Source organism: Pteropus alecto, unplaced genomic scaffold, assembly GCF_000325575.1.
Source record: "Pteropus alecto unplaced genomic scaffold, ASM32557v1 scaffold110, whole genome shotgun sequence".
NCBI lineage: Eukaryota > Metazoa > Chordata > Mammalia > Chiroptera > Pteropodidae > Pteropus > Pteropus alecto.
Window position 1 is genome coordinate 489,582 of NW_006431920.1, and position 19,034 is coordinate 508,615.

The 19,034-nt window shown below is 59.5% G+C and overlaps 1 protein-coding gene across 1 annotated transcript in view; it reads left to right on the forward strand.

Moving 5' to 3' along the window:
- Positions 1-17,023, forward strand: part of NGEF (neuronal guanine nucleotide exchange factor) — a 34,101-nt gene extending 17,078 nt beyond the window's left edge. Inside the window, exons 4-13 of the mRNA XM_006906625.3 lie at positions 5,205-5,365; positions 6,570-6,722; positions 8,111-8,240; positions 9,058-9,132; positions 11,378-11,467; positions 12,421-12,584; positions 13,037-13,192; positions 13,869-13,948; positions 14,643-14,747; positions 16,118-17,023. Coding sequence (XP_006906687.1) covers positions 5,205-5,365; positions 6,570-6,722; positions 8,111-8,240; positions 9,058-9,132; positions 11,378-11,467; positions 12,421-12,584; positions 13,037-13,192; positions 13,869-13,948; positions 14,643-14,747; positions 16,118-16,308 — 1,305 coding nt within the window. The 3' untranslated portion in view covers positions 16,309-17,023. The remainder of the gene's footprint in view (positions 1-5,204; positions 5,366-6,569; positions 6,723-8,110; positions 8,241-9,057; positions 9,133-11,377; positions 11,468-12,420; positions 12,585-13,036; positions 13,193-13,868; positions 13,949-14,642; positions 14,748-16,117) is intronic.
- Positions 17,024-19,034: the final 2,011 nt, after the last annotated feature.

Below are 19,034 nucleotides of genomic sequence, written 5' to 3' on the forward strand. Positions count from 1 at the left end.
GCTCTGTCTTCTTCCCAGCTTTTTCTTTCCTCGGAAGCCAGTGCCATTAAAAACTGTTTTTATGAAGAAGCCGGTGCCGCCGTGCGGCTGCTGGGCGCGTCAGGCGGCGGGGCCCTTGCGCCGTAGTAAGCAGTTCTTGCAAAATAGCCTTTTTCTCCCCTGTGCAATTTTTTTTTTTTTGGAAGCAGCATGTGCTGTTTTGGAGAATATTGGTGAATAGCCATCAGTCTGGCCTGAGCCTCCCCAGAGACACGGGGCCCGGGCAGAGAACACCTCGTTTTTCTCGACACTGGTCCGCGGCCTCCTTCACGGCAACTTAGGATCATGTCTGTCCTCGCCTGGTTCCCTGAGAGGGGAGAGTCAGTGTCAGGAGGGGCCTCCTGGGCCACCCTCCAGCCCACAGCCTGGTCAGACGGGTAGTGGGGGCGGCGTGGCCTAATGCGGGGCCCCGCAGACAGTTCCCGAGCTGGGCGCGAGTGCCGGCGGTGCCGTGGCCGCCACGACACAGCGCTCGGACTGGATGGCCTGGCCCCAGGGGTTCGCTTCTCCCAGCGCTGCAGGCCGGAAGTCCAAGGCGCCACAGGTGGCTGTCTGGCGAGGCCACCTTCTCACAGTGTCCTCACGGGGCCTTTCCTCCGTGTGGGCATCCCTCGTGCCTCTCCCGCCACCAGTCACACTGGATCAGCCCCGCCCTGTGGCCTCATTCACTTCCATTGCTCGTCAAAGGCCTCACCTCCAAATGCAGTCACATTGGAGGTGGGGGCTTCAACATGTGAACGTTGGGGGACACAGGTCGGTCCATGACAGGTGGGAAAATGCAGGCTACCTAGATCTGTTCCATTCAGACGCTCGAATGGGAGTTTGGACTCGGCCCCTGGGGACGGTCGGTCCTCAGAAGAGCCTGGGACTCTGGGTGGGGGTGGGGGGTGAGCGGGCCACCCCAAGACCCTGGGCACAGAGGGATTACTTTTGCTTCCTGGCTGTGCTATGGAAGGGGGCTGCGGGCTGGGATAACACTATGAAGATGCTCGCCAACTGATGCTAAACCCGGCGGCTCCCCAGAGACACTGCGGTGACAGTCCCAGCTGGAGTGCCGGTGATTTCTCTGATGTGTCGTTCCCTTTCTCTGGAGGAAAATCTAAATCTCCTGAGAAAAATGTGCTCCCGCGCTTCCTGAACTTGGTGGGGAAGGCGGTGGGGAGACAGACGGGTCTCAGGTCCACAGAGGGGCGTGGCTTCGGGTCCACAGAGGGGCGTGGCTTCGGGTCCACAGAGGGGCGTGGCTTCGGGTCCACAGGCCGGCACGGGAAGCGTGTGAACACACTCAGCATTTGGAGCAGTAGTTATTACAGACTCATGAAAACAAGGCTGCCTGGTTCTGGCCCACATGGTTCTGCCCTGGTAGAGGGGATGGTGTCAAAATGTCAACAAGAGCCTGTCGTTCGCATACCCTACCCGACCCCCTCCAGCGGCCTGGGGCCAGCCCCACCTCCCCGACTCCGCCTCCTCCCTGAGCCCCAGTCCTTTCTCTGCACCCCAACAATGGGCTTTCTTGTCGTAGTTTGGGACTCAAAGCCAGTGTCACCTCCTGGGACAAGCCCTCCTTGACCCCTCTAGCCAGAGCAGCAACGCGAAGCGCGGTCCTGGGCGCGCAATGGCCAGAGGTCAGAGAGGTGGAGACCGACAGCGACCCCGAACCTCTGCCGGTGCTTTGACGTGGGCCTGTTCCAGGCTGCGCGCTTCCTGCTGGGGACTGTTCCCATTTTGCACATACAGAAACTGAGGCTTACTAGGATGAAGCCATTCTCACGACACAGGTTTGGCTGACTCCTTGGCCACTCTGCTGTTCTGCTGCCCATGGTGGATGCCAGGCCCGTCCCAGCCCTTGTCAACTGCAAAACCACCTGGACTGGCCCCCGGGGAGAAATGGCTGGAGTGGCCTGTGATGCATAAGCACAGAGGATTTTACCCTTGGCAAAGCATCCAGGCATCAGTGGCTTAGTCGTCGCAGGGGCGGAATACAGCGGGAGGAGCAACGTGATTACTGGCAGATGCCAAACGGAATAGTCCATCAGGCACGAACAGTGCCCCTGGGAGACCAAGCCAGGATTCGTCAAATTCGGGCCGGTCTAACTGAGGCAGCCCCGAGGACAGGCCTCCTGTGTGAGCCCAGCCCAGGATGGGAGCCCGGATGGCGGATGGAGGGAGGGGGCTGCGGGCTGGGATGCAGGTGCTGGTTTTACCAGGGAGGGACTCCCTGCAGTGGCACACTCACGCTCACACGCTCACGCTCACTCGCACTCACACACACCTCTGCTCTGTAGCGTCTCTCTCCATCTGCCCCAGTGCATCGTCCCGTCTGCCTCGTCTCCACTCCCCTGGAATGTCAGCTCTGGCGACCACAGGGAGTTGGCCGTGTTCACTGCTGAATGCCTGATGCCTAGACCAGTGCTCAGCAGACGTTTGTAGAATGAATGGGTGAATGAGTGAATGAATGAATGAATGAAGAACGAGCAGGGCCTGGATCCCTGTCAGCTCCATGCTGCCTTGCAAAGGCTGGAATGACTGAGCGTAAACATAATACCGACAAGGAAAAGACAACCATATTGATGGGGCAAATAATTTGACATATAAAACGAAGACAAACACCCTGGAAAACTAAAATTCACAGATGACTAATTGCCTATAAACAGAGAGAGAGGGAGTGAGCGTTGTGGACGGGCTCGGCCAGTACGGGTGAGCAATGATTCAGGCCCCAGCCGTCTGCACGTCAGCGGCGGAAAGCTCCCCGCCTCTGCCCAGCTGCCCTGACCCCTTGTCCTCCGGGTGTCAGGACAAAGATGCCATCGACCCAGGGGTCTGGATGAACTGAGCCGGGATAGGTCACCATGACGGTCCCCGGCGTCCCCACCAGGCGTCCTTCAAGGACACGTGGCTCTTTCTTCGGTGCTGCGTTTGGAGCAAGGTGTTTACCCCTCTCTTGGTAACACTCGTCTGAATCAGTTTCGGGGTGCTTTTCTTTTTCAGTTATATTTGCCTAGAACTTATGAGCTGTAATGGCTTGACATTTTCTTAAGAAGCTTAAATTTAGCAGCAGGAAAATGACTTGATTTCAGCATTGGCAACAGAGAAGCTTCCGGGGAACTTCCTGCTCGTCACAGTCACAATCTTGCCATGCAGGGCTTGAGGGAGGGAGGTGTGTGTGTGGGGTGCACTGGGGTGACTCCGGCAGAACGAAGGGTGGGCCCTCGCTCAGCACTGGGGCACAGCTCTGCTGCTGGTAAGGCCAGAGTGCTGTGCTCCCTGTGGCTTCATGTCTATAACCAAACCAAGCGGCCATGACATGGGGACAATCACGGGGAGGCCATGGGCTCCTTTAAGCACCTCATCTCACTGCCACTGTTTCAAACCAGACAGACATTAGGAGCCCAGGTGGTCCCTTGAGGCTGCTGGTGGCCCAGGGTCTGTAATTAGCGGCCACATCTGGAGTGGTGTGTGGGGGGACTTTCTCACTGTTACCGGGCAGGTTATGCTAATGAGCACCCCCACTCACCAATGTCATATGTTTTAAAGTGCTTTGCCATGTTGGCTGTCCAGCTTTACATGGAAGGCACAGGGTGGCTGTCAGGCCAGCCGCCTGCCATTCGCCCCTGCTCTGCCAAGGTCTAACACGGCAGGGCGGGGTCGTGGCAGAGCCCAGGACTCAGAAACCCTTGGACCCGCCAGCAGCAGGATGACGTGAGGGCATGTTTTAGCCTCCACATCCTGTTTTCTTTTGTCGAAACAGGAGCTTCTGTAGGTCCTTCCTGGGGGCCTTGTGAGGATGAAATGGGACAGAGCCTGGTGTGTTGGGGACACATGCCGCCCCCTCCTTGCTCTCCCCTTCCCCGCCTCCCTTCCTTTCCCCCATCCTGCCTAACCCCTGCGGCTCTAGCTTTCCTGACAGTGGGGGAATTGGAGTGAGACGCGGGGGGGGGGGGCGCCCATCACTGTCCTCTGTTTGTCTATCTCTCCGTCCGTCTGTCTGTGTGCGTTTCCTGGGGCCGCTGGAACAGATGACCACAAACTGGGTGAAAAGCAATAAGAATTTATTCATTCTCCCACAGTGGTAGAGGCTGGACGCCTGGAGTCACGGAGCGGGCAGGCAGGGCCTCGCTCTCGCCAAGGGCTCCAAGGACTCTGTCTGCCTTTTCCAGCTTCCACGGGTGCCAGGCGTCCCTGCCATCTTGCCTCTGTCTTCGCGTGGCCTTGTCCCCTGTGCGTCTGGGTCAAGTCTCCCTCTGCCTGTTACTGAATTTAGACCCTCGATCCAGGAGGCTCTTCTCTCCTTGACACCCTGAACTACGTCCACAGAGACCCTTTCTCCAAATAAGGTCACAGTCACAGGTGCCAGATGTGCACACGGTTTTTTTGTGGGGTGGGGGGCACAATGCACCCTACCACGCTGTCCCTTTGGGGCAGCCACCGTGGGACCGGAACCTGTCCGAGGCCGAGGAACAGCTGAGGGTGACGGGGAAGGTGAGGAAGGGCCGGGTGGTCTCCGGAAGGGTCGCTGGCTTTGCCCGTGAGCGAGGGAGGCCGGGGAGCCAGGCCTGCTTCCTGCACTTCGCAGGGCAGCACTCGAGAGAACGGCTTCGATGGGCCGTGCCATTGTCACGGGCTCCATAATCAGGCATCATCGCGATGTGGGATAAAGCCGCCTCCAGAAAGTTGATTCGATTGTGGATTCCTTTCTCTTTCAAAATGAAAATTGCTTTAGCGATTACATTATAAAATCATACCATGAAAAAAGTAATATATTTTCGTTTTTCAATTTCCTGGGTAAAAAGGAAAGAGTAAAAGTCACCCCTAAATTCCACTCCCCGCCCACTTCCTTCCAGACATCCCTCTCGTGCCGACTGTCCCTCCTGTGGCACACCGAGAGCCACACCTGTCACCCTTAGCACCTGCCCGGGCTCCGATATGTGGCTCACCTCTGGTGTTGATGCCTCATCCCGTATTTTGGGCCCTAGGTTGTCTTCAGTTTTCACTGTAATCAGCCACGAGAGTGTCCTCAGCATTGTATCCACCGTTTTTCACTTTTAAGACCCCTGCCAGGCCTCCCTGCCTCTCTGAGAACGGGGCAGGCAGCCTCCTGCAGGGCGAGTCCTTGGGGCTAACCACTGTGTCCCCTCTTGTCTGCTCTGCCCGTGTCCCTGACGCAGGCCATGTTCGAGCTGGTCACTTCCGAGGCCTCCTACTACAAAAGCCTGAGCCTGCTCGTGTCCCACTTCATGGAGAACGAGCGGCTGAAGAAGATCCTGCACCCGTCCGAGTCGCACATCCTCTTCTCCAACGTCCTGGACGTCATGGCCGTCAGTGAGCGGTAAGCCACCCGCTGCGGTCCTCGTGGGGCCTGGCTTTCCGACCCTTCTTGCCCGGGCTGGGGCATGGCTGAGGCAGGTGGTGAGTGCTCGTAACGCAGGTCTCTCTACTTCTGTGTGATTGGAATTTTCTATAAGGAAATATGAATAAATACATAAACCCGAAGGTCCGCCACCCCTCCCGGCAGGTGGCCGGTCACGTCCCCCTGGACGGGACTGCTGCTGCAGGTCCCTTTCCGTCAGCATGAGTAATCCGTGCGTCCCGCGCAGTCAGGCGGGCGTGTGCCTGGTACCATGACCGGCTCCGGGGGTGTCCGTGGAAGCTGTTCTCTATCCCGATGACGTCGCGAAGCCCCGGCTGGGTGTCCACAGGGCCCCGAGCCCCTCTGAGGGCCCGTGCAGAGCGCAGCCCTTGATAGGTGCTTTCTCCTCTCCAGCGGGATGGTGTTTGCCGTGGTACGTGGGCCTGGTTATGAGAACTGGGCTTCTCCTTTACGGAGCGGAGGACGAGTAGACAGACATCTATTCGTTGCTTCCTGCGTTCTCGCGAAGAAGGAATGAACTCTAATCACATCGCTAGCACAAGACACGCCTTTACCGTTGTCACTGCGGGCCATGGAGTTTTGCAACTGAGAGAGCAGAACTCCGCTTTCGGATCATCTGCTCCAGCCCCAAGCCTTCAGATGCAAAACCGAAGTGTGGCAGAGCTGCTGGCTCTCCGCGGCCCCCCGAGCAGCAGCGCCCCCCCCACCACACCCACACCCCACTTTCGCGTCTGCAGCGGGCTTGGGGGGTTGAAGGAGCCTAAGAGCAGAGCAGCCTGGAGACGCCCTCGGCCTCTGCCACTTCGCCCTCGCGGGAAGGAGGAGCGTCTTTTATCTATGTATTTATTTCTATTTTATTAGGAACAATTCCAAATATGCCGACTGCAGCAAGCCCCGAGCTCCCACATCCAGGTCCCGCCATGTCCCCACCCTTCCCCGTCGTCATTTCATCTGTAGACCCACCAGTATGTAGCTAAAGGATAAGGTCTCTCTCGCTTAAGAATACTTCTAATGCTATTTCCGCCTAAAAAAAAGTAAACAGTGATTCCTCGATGTGACCAAATTTGCCACCGGCGCTGGGACCCCATCCTGTCGTGTTTGTTGGTGTGTCCGAGCCGAGTCTGCCCCCCGCGCCCTGAGCCCCGGCCACTGCCTCCTGCAGGTTCCTCCTGGAGCTGGAGCGACGGATGGAGGAGAACGTCGTCATCTCAGACGTGTGCGACATCGTGCACCATTATGCAGCCAACGACTTCTCGGTCTACATCACCTACGTCAGCAACCAGACGTACCAGGAGAGGACCTACAAGCAGCTGCTGTGAGTGAGCCAGTCTGCGGGGCCAGTGCAGGCAGAGACGCAGGACTGCAGCCCTGCTCCACTCGGGGTCCTCGGACCTCTGCTTTCCCAGGCAGCATCCATGCCCGGCACGTGCCCGGGGACTCGGTGTCCCTAGAGGAACCTTGACCCCCAGGCGGTCAGCCACGGCCCCTGCACCTCTGCCCAGAATGGCAGCGCAGAGCTCTGTGAGGAGCAGGAAAGGGAGTTTAAGGCCAAGAGGGCAGCTCGAGGCCCAAGACGTCAGGGAAGTGATTTGAACTCGAGGCCACAGCAAGGCTGGGTGGGAGGAAGTCTTTTCGGTGGTCACCTAGCGACACCGTTGAACGTCTTGCTGATCTGCCCGTTTCGTAAACTTTCTTGGCGTTTTGGTTGACGAGATGATTTTTCGGTCGACTCGCCTCTTTTGGACCCTTTGCATTCTTGTCCCGGTTCCATGACACCATGGCACGTGATACGTTCTAAGCTCTACTCGGGAGCGTCCGAGGACTTTCGGAGGAGTGACATCTAGTCGTTACGCTTCACTGGGCCTTTCCATCCCAGCGTGTTGTCCCTTGTGGATATTTTAAAGCTTGAGTATTTGGAGGCTTGGGTGTTTTACAGTTTGGGTTTGGGATTGGGATTGGAGGGAATCAGGAAGCCAGTTTTGAGGGCAAGTGTCGAGAAGCCGAGCATACGGGAGAACAGGAATCTAGATACTGCAGTGCCCAAGGGTACTCTGTGTGGCCCATGAGTGCAGACTGTTTGGGCCCAAGGACAAGGCTGAGTGTCCTTGTCCCTGCTGACATGCTGTCCTGGCCTGCGTCTGGTCTCCAGCAGCAGTGCCCTGGAGCCCTCTGCAGCAGTGGCCCCGCCCACCGCCCAGCCCGCCTGCAGACCCCGCCTGCAGACCCCGCCTGCAGACCCCGCCTGCACCGCGCCCAGCCCATGCAGACCCCGCCTGCAGACCCCGCCTGCAGACCCCGCCTGCAGACCCCGCCTGGCAGGGACAGCACAGGCTCTCTCTGGCGGTTGTTTCCAGCCGCTGCCTGTTCCTGTCACTACGTGGGTTCACCTTGCCAAGGTTCCAGCTGGGTAAATCATTGAACTGTGCGTCTGATTCATAGACTTGGCCACGTGAGGATGCTCGCCCTCCCACGCACAGCAGATTTTGCTAAGTCTTCATGGGCCAGGCATGTGAAGCCACTACTGTCATTTGACTTGTACATGAACAGCTTAATTTCCATAAAATAAATAGATAAATAAGTTAGTCGATGCGTTCTCGGTGCCTGTGGGCTGTCTGGTTCCGATGAGGCTGTGAGTATGGAGGAAATGCCTCTGACTCACGCCTCCTGCCCGCCAGCAACCTGCCCTCGCGTCTGTGTCCCCAGCCAGGAGAAGGCCGCCTTTCGGGAGCTGATCACACAGCTGGAGCTGGACCCCAAGTGCAGGGGGCTGCCCCTCTCCTCCTTCCTCATCCTGCCTTTCCAGAGAATCACGCGCCTCAAGCTGCTGGTCCAGGTACCGCCTCCCCGATCCGACAGGCAGACCGGGCCCGTGTGTGCTTCTGCTGCTGTAGACCATTTCCTTCAGTCATTCGGGTCTCTGCTGGCTTTCTAGCAAGCCCATTTGTTACATAAATCCTAATTAAACTCCTACTATGTGCCAAGCAGTGGGGCACTCAGTCCCTGCTCCCAGGGAGCCGCATTGTCGGAGGGGAGAGAGGGACGAACACATGCAATCGGGAAGTGGTCATGGCCATGAGGACAAGCAAACAGGGAACATGTAGGGAGTGACCGCCTGGCCACTACCAGGTAGGGGGTCAGGAAAGAGTCTCAGAAAGGTCAGCACAGCCTTGGGGTTAATTGTGACGTGGCTTCAAATGGCAGTTCCAGAGGAGAGGGTAGGGAGCCCCTGGTGCCCGCCACAAGCATCAAGTACCCTCGGGGACAGGGCTGGCCCTGAGTGTGACCCGTTTCTCACTGCCGGACCCTGCCCGCCCCACCAGCACGGGGTCGCCTCCTTCACTTGGACCTTCAGTGTGCGGTGAGATCACGGGCTCCGGCATGGCCCTCAGGATTACCCATCGTGGGAGACGGGCTCGTGGGGAGCCCCTGAGAGCTGGGCAAAGCTTTGGGTCAGGATGCTCGACCCTGGGCTCAGCTGAGGGTTCTCCTGCCCTCCGTTGTTACCCGGTAGAGACCTTTGTACATGGACGTCATAGCAATGAGAGGCTATGTGGACCAGTGCAGCATGGGGGCCGCCACGGCAGGCGGGGCGGGCAGAGAGGGGAGAAGCGGCCATCGTGAGAATTAACGCAGACTTTCCCTGTGCCCAGAACATCCTGAAGAGAGTGGAGGAAAGGTCTGAGCGTGAGTGCACCGCCTCGGATGCCCACAGAGAACTGGAGCTGGTGAGCGCGCTTCCTCTTGCTGTATTTCTCAGTAAACCGTCTCCTCGCCTAGACCCACCTTCCTGGTCCGGCACCGCCCATGTCCGTGTGTCTCTGGAAAGTGCAGATGCATTTTAATATTTGCTTTTGCAATCCAGAAAAGTCACCGGGTCCAAACAACAGGCCAGGCGTGGCCCGGGCAGAGTGGCGTGTCCTCCTTCACAGGGCTGTCGTGTGCCCCCGGTGGACTCGGCAGCAGCCAGGCCGTCTGTACTCACGCTGACCTCTGCTGCCACCCACAGGCCTGTTCTGCTCAGCAGCCGCCTCCCCGGGGCCGCTTGTCCTTGCCTGTTTCCAGTGTCTTCCCTCCTGTGACTCTGGGAGGCCGGTCCTGAGCCCTGATGTAGCACCGCCCCAAACCCCTCCCTCCACGCCACTCCCCGTCCCTCGTCCCTCGTCCCTCGAGCTGCGCCTCTCCTATCTCTGTGAGAGGACTCAGCGGCCCGGCCGAGCCCTGGGCTTTCCCTGCCCACACGTGGAGAAGCCGCGTCTGCTGCTGATGCAGCGGGTGGGGGCTGTGCGGGAGGGGCCCGCGGGTGTGCGTGTTCTCGCGTGCTCGGCCCACGTGGCGCCTTCTGCTCTCAAAGCGCTGTCTGCTGGTGTCAGCCGGAGCCGCGAGCCAGTTCTTAGCAGCCGTGCGGGGGCCGCCATCATGCCGGTGACCCCACGATGGACGAGAGCATGGGAGTCCTTTCCACTTCCTGTCCCAGTGGCCAAAGCTCAGTAGAGGGACGAGCCTCAGTGGGCATCTGAGCCACGCCGAGGCCCAAGGAGTCTGAAGTTCGTGCAGCCATCTCCCCCCGGCCCTCTCCTCACGCCCCGTATTCAGACCAGTTGGCCCCCAGAATCCTTCCGGCAGTTACACCCTTTGAATATTGGGGCAAACAGCTCTCTCTCCTCCCAGCCTAGTGGCTAAAAGGCTGGAGCCTCAGCGGGCTGGTCAGGCGGCGTCAGCGACCTATGGGTCAGGCAGCATCTTTCAGAGCCCTGTATTCACCCCTGGAACTTACACACCTGGCCGGATGGGAGTTCATTCCAGCCCCCACCGGGCACCTGGCCACACTGGGTCACAGGGAAGTCCAGTGACCACCGAGGCCCGTGAGAGGCCCGTGTGCCGCAGGGTCTCCCGGCAGTCAGCGAGCCTTTCCCATTTTAAGTTCTTTTCTGCGGTCATCTCTCTTTCTTTTCCTCATGATGGAAGGTACTCCTGTTTCTCACAGATGATCTTCTTTATAAAGACTTTTTTTCTAATTTATAAAAGCAATCGATACGCAATACAAAAAAAATTCAGGAAGTGCTCATAAGTAAAAAGAAGACGGCGAAGGTCGCACCAGGTCCCCCCCCACGCCCCACTGCGGACGTGCTGGCGCGCGCCCTTCCAGACGCCTTTCCAAACAGGCGCCTGCACATGCGACCGTGTTCTTTGTGGTTTATAAGCCGGCCTTGCTCTCCATTTAGTGCAGGTAAAGTTTTTGCAATTTTTAATGCGTTCAGAGTACTTGGTCATGTGGCTATATTAGCGCTGATCAATCCCAGCTGGTGGACATTTGGGTCAATGACACGTATTTTTCTCATTCTAAAGAACGCTGCCGGAAGCATCCTAGTTCCCACATCTTTGAGAACCATCCTCATTCACAAATACGGAGAGCCTCTGGGTGCTGGGCTCTATTCCAGACAACACGGTGCAGGGCGGACTATGGTCCCCAGCAGTCCCGGGACATGTGGTTTTATTAGGTCTCTTAGTACCTGGGTTGCTTCCCAGGAAAGTGGGGGACCCACACTCCTCTACAGTGTGTGACAGCGTCTATGTCCCCGTACTTGGCCAGCCTGGAGCCTTGTCGGCCTATCTGCCTTTGCCAGTCTGACTGATGAGAAAGCACATCCCATCGTTTAAGTGTCTCTCTAGGTGACAGGAAGGGCCATTTTATGTCCTCCAAGGCATACTTCCTGGGAAGGATGAGGCACTAACTTCTCCACCAGAGCTGAGAACCACAACAGCCTGACAGGTTTTCCCACTTTGCTTTTGTTCCAGAAGGTATTAGAGAAAAGAGTTCCAACCTGATGGAGATGGGCCAGTCAGTCTCAGCTGTGGGCCCAGTGTCTAGACACAGTGGTTGTTCAGCCCTCTGGGGCCTGAGTGAGCAGAAGGAAGTGGCCGGGGACAGCTGGCTGCAGATGGCCTGATGTGTCCCCGTTCCTGTCCTAGGTGGTAAAAGCATGCAACGAGGGGGTCAGGAAAATGAGCCGCACGGAGCAGATGATCAGCATTCAGAAGAAAATGGAGTTTAAGATCAAGGTGAACTCACACCCACCTGTGTGGGTCCAACCCAGCCCAGCTGACCTGGAGCGTCGGTCACTGGCCAGGCTCCCTCAATGGCCACCCATGGGCCTCAGTGCAGTGTCCCTTCCCCCAAGGCCTTCCCTGACCCCCTAGCTGTTGGGCTCCCACCTGCCCCCCACAAGTCACCAGGCCGTCACACTGGCCTAGACTGTCTTCTGAGCCGAGACCCCACGGCAGCCGGCTCTCGTTTACACGAAGTGCGAGGCAGGGACCAGCCCAGGGATCCTTACAGCTGGGAGAGTTGAAGAACCAATGGAAGCTACCAGCCTTCGCCCCCAGCTTGACCTCGAGCTTCCGCATTAATGAGCCGAAGGGCCCCGAGGTGGGCACATGGCAATGAAGGCACATGACCACACAGTGCCCAGCGAGAGTCTCTGAGGTCATCCGGTCGGGGGTGCAGCCGTGGCCTTCTGGGCCCAGGGGTGTAGCTCCCCCTGCTGGGCTGACTGCCAGTGACAAGAGACTGGCCCTGAGCCACTCAGTGGGGACTTCTCTCCCCTGTGACCTTGGCCTTCCTCTCATTCTGAGTCACATGAGCTGACCCTGGCGGGGGACGATGACACACACACAGAGGTGCCCACATGTACACAGATTCACACACGTGTACAGACATACCATACCCATGGACACACTCAGACAACAGCACATGTGCGTAGGAGCACACACAGATACATAGCTGTAGATAAGACGCAGCTGCACACGCGCACACGCACACAGGCGTGCGTGCGCACACACACACACACACACACCGCCCTCCGCACTGGCCCGGGACTCGCCCCTTCCTCCCACCAGTGCCGCGTGTGTTCTGGGCCCGGCGCGGTTCTCTCTCCAGTCCGGGCACCAGGGAGCCTCGGGAGGGCGTGGAGGCGCCCGCCGTCCTAACACTGCCCCTCCCCCCCGCCCCCCAGTCGGTGCCCATCATCTCCCACTCCCGTTGGCTGCTGAAGCAGGGCGAGCTGCAGCAGATGTCGGGCCCCAAGACGTCCCGAACGCTGCGCACCAAGAAGCTCTTCCAGGAAATTTATCTCTTCCTCTTCAACGACCTGCTGGTGATCTGCCGGCAGATCCCTGGGTGAGCGGGCCGGGCACCGCCTGGGCTCCGGGGTGCAGCGTGGGGGAGGGGGCTCGCCGTGGCCTGGGGCAGCTCAGGCTGTGACTCAGCTGTAAAGTCAGCTGCCTTCTTGTCCAGTGTGGGCCTTTGGGTGACTTTATTTAAGCCCCAGCCTCAGCTTTCCCTCCAGTCAAGTGGGGTTTTACTCCTGGGGACATGGAGAGGCTAGCCCAGCGCCCCGCACGTAAGGGCTCAGCAGTGTGGCCACTGTGGCCGCGTCGGTGCTGACCCCTGGTCCCACGGGAGGGGACAGTTTGGGGGTGAGGGGGACAGGTGTTCAGGTGGGGCCTTCGGGAGGGAGGGCGGGAGTGGCGGTGAGGCTGGTCCTGCTGGCTGGCCTGTGCGAGGGGTCCCCTGGGCCACCCAGGCCGCCTCGGGACCAACGTGCCTGCCGTGCCACCCTTGGTCCCCAGAGACAAGTACCAGGTGTTTGACTCAGCCCCGAGGGGCCTGCTCCGTGTGGAGGAGCTGGAGGACCAGGGCCAGACGCTGGCCAACGTGTTCATCCTGCGGCTGCTGGAGAACTCCGATGACCGGGAGGCCACCTACATGCTGAAGGCGTCCTCTCAGTGAGTGCCTGGTGCCACCCCCCACACGCCATGTCACCTGCCCAGGTGGAGCAAGGCTCCAGGGTTCAGCACACAGCCTGCCTCGGCCCGTTCTCCCCGCCCCTGGGCCCTGGGGTCTCTGTCTGGGGTTGGTGTCGGGGCGCGTGGCCATTGGGGGGTGGCTGCCCATTGCCTGGTGTGAATGTGTGCATTCTCTTGGCCCCCTTTTCCGATGAGATGTTGTAGAACTGTTGGGCCAGGCTGACCAGGGCACCACCATCACTGTGTGACCCGTCTGGTCACCTCTCCGAGCAGCCAGGCCACTGGCCCTGCAGCCCCCAGGCTCTGAGAGGGACAGCCAAGACCAACGTGGGGAGACGCTCTGTGTGGGGCGTGGCCCCCTCCATCCCTCGGACTGCCCATCTCGGTCCCCTTCCCACTGCCTGGGGCGATGGCGTCTCCCAACAGGCTGTGGCTTCCAGGCAGCTGGCCATCGAACACTTTTGTGTGTTAATTTTGGGGTGTGGTGGAGCGCTCACCTTCACCAACTGAATGTTTAAAGTGTACTGGGGAGATCGCAAGGCTCCCCAGCCTCTCCCTGGCTGCTGGGCACCGTCCGAGTGTCCAGCCGGCCAGACACTCGGCACCACGCCTCAGGCGCGCTATAGTTGGGCGTTTGTCCTCTTCCCTGTCCCAGGAGTGAGATGAAGCGCTGGATGACCTCGCTGGCCCCCAACCGGAGAACCAAGTTTGTTTCCTTCACATCTCGGCTGTTGGGTAAGTGGCCGTCTGGGACGAGGACGCCTCCGGGCAGGGCAGGTGAGGCCTTGGTGGCATCAGTCCCAGGTGCTGTCTGAGCTCTGCCTAAAAGGGCCATGCTTCCCATGCCAGTCCTTCTGTGGCCTCCAGGATGCCCGCTCCAGCTGCCTGAGCGTCCCACGTGCCAATTGCAAACTTAGTGTCCAATGGAAGACACTGATGGGCTTGCCAAGTTCTGCAAACAGTTGCATGGTTACTGAAGGAATAAGTCACTGGGTCCTAAGTGACAGGTACTGCAAGGAAGCCATAAGGAGTCTGGCCCGGAGGCGAACTCCAGTGTTCTTTGGGGTTGCCAGTTGTCTGAAAACCTTACAGAACATAAAGGGCACAAGTCCAGCTGCCCGACGGGAAGCTGCCCTCTGTGACAGTGCTGAGTCCCCAGCACCCACCCTTCTCCCAGGGCCTCGCCCCAGGTCCGAGAAGCCTGCACAGCCTGTTCATCCCTTGATCCACGTGTTGTTTCCTCCGAGCCCCCCGCTATATTAATCTCCTTTTCTTGAAGCCAAGCCTCCCCACCCCCCCCAAAAAATGACCCCTTTTCAGCAGCTGCCGGAGAGGCAGCGCCACGTCAGGGGGTGTCCAGGGTTTGCTGGGTAGGGAGCAACACAGCGACACGGTGATGAGGACATGCCACCTTCCTCCCCTCCCTCAGACTGCCCCCAGGTCCAGTGCGTGCATCCATACGTGGCCCAGCAGCCGGACGAGCTGACGCTGGAGCTGGCGGACATCCTAAACATCCTGGACAAGACAGAGGACGGTGAGGCGGCGCATGGCCATTGCGCCCACTTATGCCCCGGGACTCTGCACCTGGCCCCACACCAGCCTGAGGATGAGGTGGGGCATCTCCGCCCCAGGTGGAAGCAGCCAGCAGAGCCTGATGATGGGCTGTGGAACCCAGGTCCCAGGCTCCCCTAGATCGTTCTGCCCATCGTGGCTTCCCAGGCTGTTCTCAGAGCAGAGAGGGAGCTTCTCCCAGCAACTCTGCTCTCCTCCCCCAGAGCTCCAAGGTCCGCCTCCCCGCTTAGCACCAGGCCCGACCTGAGCGCCCAGCTCCGTTCTGCACCTTCCCCTCAGCCAGGCCTGGCTTTGGCCCAGCCGTCACAGTGGTAGGGAGGACAGCCAGAAACACCCTCACTCTAATCCTGACCCTAGATCCTGGATTTGCACCGAGCTCCCAGGTGAGCCTGTGACCGCCAGGCTCAGAGCCCCATGTGGGGCCAAGAAGCCACACCCCAGCTCCCACCCATCCCTGCTGACAGCATCAGTGCCCAACGAGGTTCACTCCCCTCCCTTGAAAACTGGACCCCTTACTTCCACATCAGTTGTTCCTCAGGAACCCCCAAACCTGCACAGAGCGTCCCCCCGCCCCCAGTCCCTCCGCCCCTTCGAGGTCCTGGCTGGAAAGCCTCAGGCTAGTAACCTCCAGGGAAGGCCATTTCTGCTGGTCCCAAAGCCCAGGGGCTCACCCAGCACTGGAAGAGCAGTGTTGCCTCCTTCCCACAGACAAAGAGCCCGACACCCCTTCCACGTGGCCTGTAGAAGGCACGCCCCAGGCTCTCAGACCCCAGGTCCTTACCCTGCCCTAGCACCTGCCCAGGGACCCCGTGCTGCAGGGTGATCTCTGGGGGCGGGAAAGAGAGCCAGGACGCCCTGCTGGTGTCGACCAGGTCACGATGGCCACCCTCACCTGACCGCCTGGCTCCTGGAGGCTGAGGCTCAGAGAGGGATGCCCAGAGAGGGTGACGGTGGCATTCTCGGCCAGGTAACCATCAGTCAGCCGCCACCCCCACTGGCCCCTTGGATGTCTCTCGTTTGGGGGGCTGGCCCTTGGGGGTCTCTTGATCTCCCAGGATTGCTGAGGGCTCAGGAGTAGGTTCCAAAGGCGATACATTTGGGACACACCGTGGCACAGAGCCCTGCTGGCTCCGTCGCAGCCGCGTGCACAAACACTGCTCCCTAGGAGGGCGTCGGGGCGGGACCTCCCCAGCATATGGGGGCAAACCCAATCTGCGGTCTCCAGCAGGGGTTTTCGGAAAGCCCATTGGACTCCTGCATCTTCCCTGTGCTCCCTGCACGGACGGCGGCCTGGCCAGGGCTCCTGACCCTCCCCGTCTCCTCCCTGCGCAGGGTGGATCTTTGGTGAGCGGCTGCACGATCAGGAGAGAGGCTGGTTCCCCAGCAACACAACCGAGGAGATCCTGAATCCCAAGATCCGGTCCCAGAACCTCAAGGAGTGTTTCCGTGTCCACAAGATGGATGACCCTCAGCGCAGCCAGAATAAGGACCGCAGGAAGCTGGGCAGCCGAAACCGGCAATGACCCCCAGTATCCAGCCCCGCAGAGGGATGTGGGCGGGGCCTGCAGGCAAACCCACAGACGGTGGAGGGGCTCGGGGGGAAGGTGACCGTGTACAGGAGTCACCCCCTCCTCCCTGCCACCTGGTGAGTGCTCGTGTGTCTTGGCCCTTCGCTTGCAAACTGGAAAACGGCTGCCCACATCTTTCCTCGGATGCGTTTGTAAATGAGAAAATATTTGAAGCAGTATTACACCACCTCTCCCTCTTGTCTCTTAGAGGGGACGGAAGGGGATTGGCATGCTCCAGGGGCCTTCCCCAGACCCAGGATGCCCCTGGCCGAGGGCAGGTGCAAAGGTGAAGATTGTCATGACCCCCTGCACGTGCCCTTCTCTGCCCTGGAAGCCGTTAGACTCCTCCAGGTGTGCAGATGGACTGCCCCTGCCCAGTGGGCTCGATGAGTGGCCCTTGGTCTCCAGTTCTCAAGACTGAGAGACCAGCTGCCTCTGTCCACCTCCGCCGCCTCTGGCTGCACGGCCAGGCCCTGCCTCATGGCAGGCCTACCAGAGCTTGGCCGAGGGCCCATCCGCTCTGGCTCCCTGATGGGCTGGATGTAACTTGTGTCTTCTAGCTCTTTAAGGAGCCCAGGTGTTGTAAGGAATGAATTGGTCACTGCATCTTGTATTGGTTATGGTTCCAAGAAAAGCAAGTTATCATTTTTGGCTGCATTAAAAGAAGCATCATGTATAAAATGAAGGAGGTGAACCTCTACTTTTTATTGCCCTGCGGCACACAGGGATGAGGTGTTTCGTTCTGGGCAGGGAGAGAGGAGTCCCCTTCAAGGTCAGTGGAGAAGGTGTATCCTGAGGACGGGGTTGAGGAGGCTTCTGGCGGAGGAGGGGGCAGCCATGGTCAGGGGCTCAGGATGGAAGCAGATTTGGGCCTCCACCTGTTCAAGGACTCCAGAGATGGGAAAGGCTGTTTGAGGGAGTCGGTGACCCCCTTCTGCTGAAGTAGACATGAGAACGCAGGTTTGGAAGACCATGATGGGACAGAGGTGTTGATGCGTGGTGGTCCCACAGGGAATCCGGCCACCAGGCGTGGGACTGGGCCTTCCTGCCTGGCCGGTCACTGGCCGGTCACTGGCCTTGGGCACTCCTTCTCACTGTCGGGGGCAGTGGCCAGTTACCTTAGGCACAGCTCCCCCCCGGCCCGGCTGGCCCTCACAGCCACCCCACTGTCACTCCTGGTTCTATCCTGGAGTGTGGACGGGCCTGAATCTGACCCCGCTCGGCCCTGCCTGCCCAGGGCCTCGCTACTGCTGCCAGGACACACTTTCCCTGGCGCCAGAACCCGAGGTTCAGACCCAGAGGAACTTTGTAGCTTCTCCCCGTCGGCCACAGCATGGCTCGTGGCATTCTTGAGACCACAGACCCTTTGAAAATCACATGAATCCTGGAAGAGGCATGCACGTGTCACATGATTGTTTACCTGGGGAGGAACCCCTGGTCCTTTTTGGGACAGATGCTTTTGGGGCCTGTAACACCCCAGGAAGTGTTGGCACCTGAGTCCCTCAGGAGTGAGGAAGGGGGAGTAGGGCCGTTTCTGAGCCCCATGCTGCTGGTGGGGGCTCTAGGGTCACATTGGGGGGAGGGGTCGTCCTTTGGCCTTGGCCCCTGTCCAGCTTATTTTTCAAAGCTGGGAAACAGCATGCTGACTTGGATCATCTGCTCCAATGCGGGCTTTGTCCACTGGAGGTTATGTGAAATGAAATAACTTAAACAGTTTCATGAAGACCGGTCAGTTTCATAAGAGCTTTATGAGCAGAAACTTGTAACCCATGACGCGCTTTGGGGAGTGTGTATGGGTACCCCGTGTGCTCGTCTGGAGTACCCAGGAGAAAACTGGTCTTTGCAGGAACAGGTGTGGCCAGGTGGGGCAAAGCAGAGGCCAAGGCAGCTGCTGAGACAGTGCGGGGGTGGAAGGAGGCGGGGGAGCAGCCCCCACCTGCCACCAGCAGCTCCGAGGCTCCCCCAGGGGCCCGGTGTTCGACCCTGGGGTTCGCAGACAGTCCCTGCTCCGGGTCTCTGCTTCTCCGGAAGGGCCCTGTGGGGCAGGGACAGTCGCAGCTCTGGCTTCTTCCCTGCTGCACCCAGAGCAGGTCAGCCAATATTTGAAACCTCGCTAAACACTAGGCTTCGTGGGACGCCTGGAAGACGGGGTGCATGGCCCAGCTGCAGTGCTGGGGTCATCACCGTCACTCAGCACTGCCCCGCATCCCCACGAGCTTGTGGGGTTCAAGTGAGGAGAGCTGAGCTTGAAAAGGCTTTTTGTGTTCTTTCTCTCAACGAACAAGCCATCCTTCATGCGGGCTACCGCAGGCCCGATGCTCCCGTGAAGCCAGTTACTTGCAGCTTGACCCCAGCCAGGCTGGGCAGCCTGGGGCCGCAGGTGGGGGACCCGCCGGGCCCACAACACCTGGGTTTCATCATCAGTGGCTCATCCTGCTCCCTGGGCTCCTGGGGTAGAGGTGACCCCGGGAACCCTGGGGGTGCAGGTGTGGAGCTCTAAGCCCGCAGGCAGGGCTCCCGCCTTCCCAAAAAGAAAACAGCCTCTGGCCAGGAGCCCCGACTGCGGCCCAACCCCCTCCCCGACCCCCATCTCCCGGCCAGCCGCACGAAGCAGGCGGCCCCCCAGGCAGGCTGGGCCGGCCCCTCGGGTCTCGGCCGCCCACGGTCCCGCCAGCCGCTCC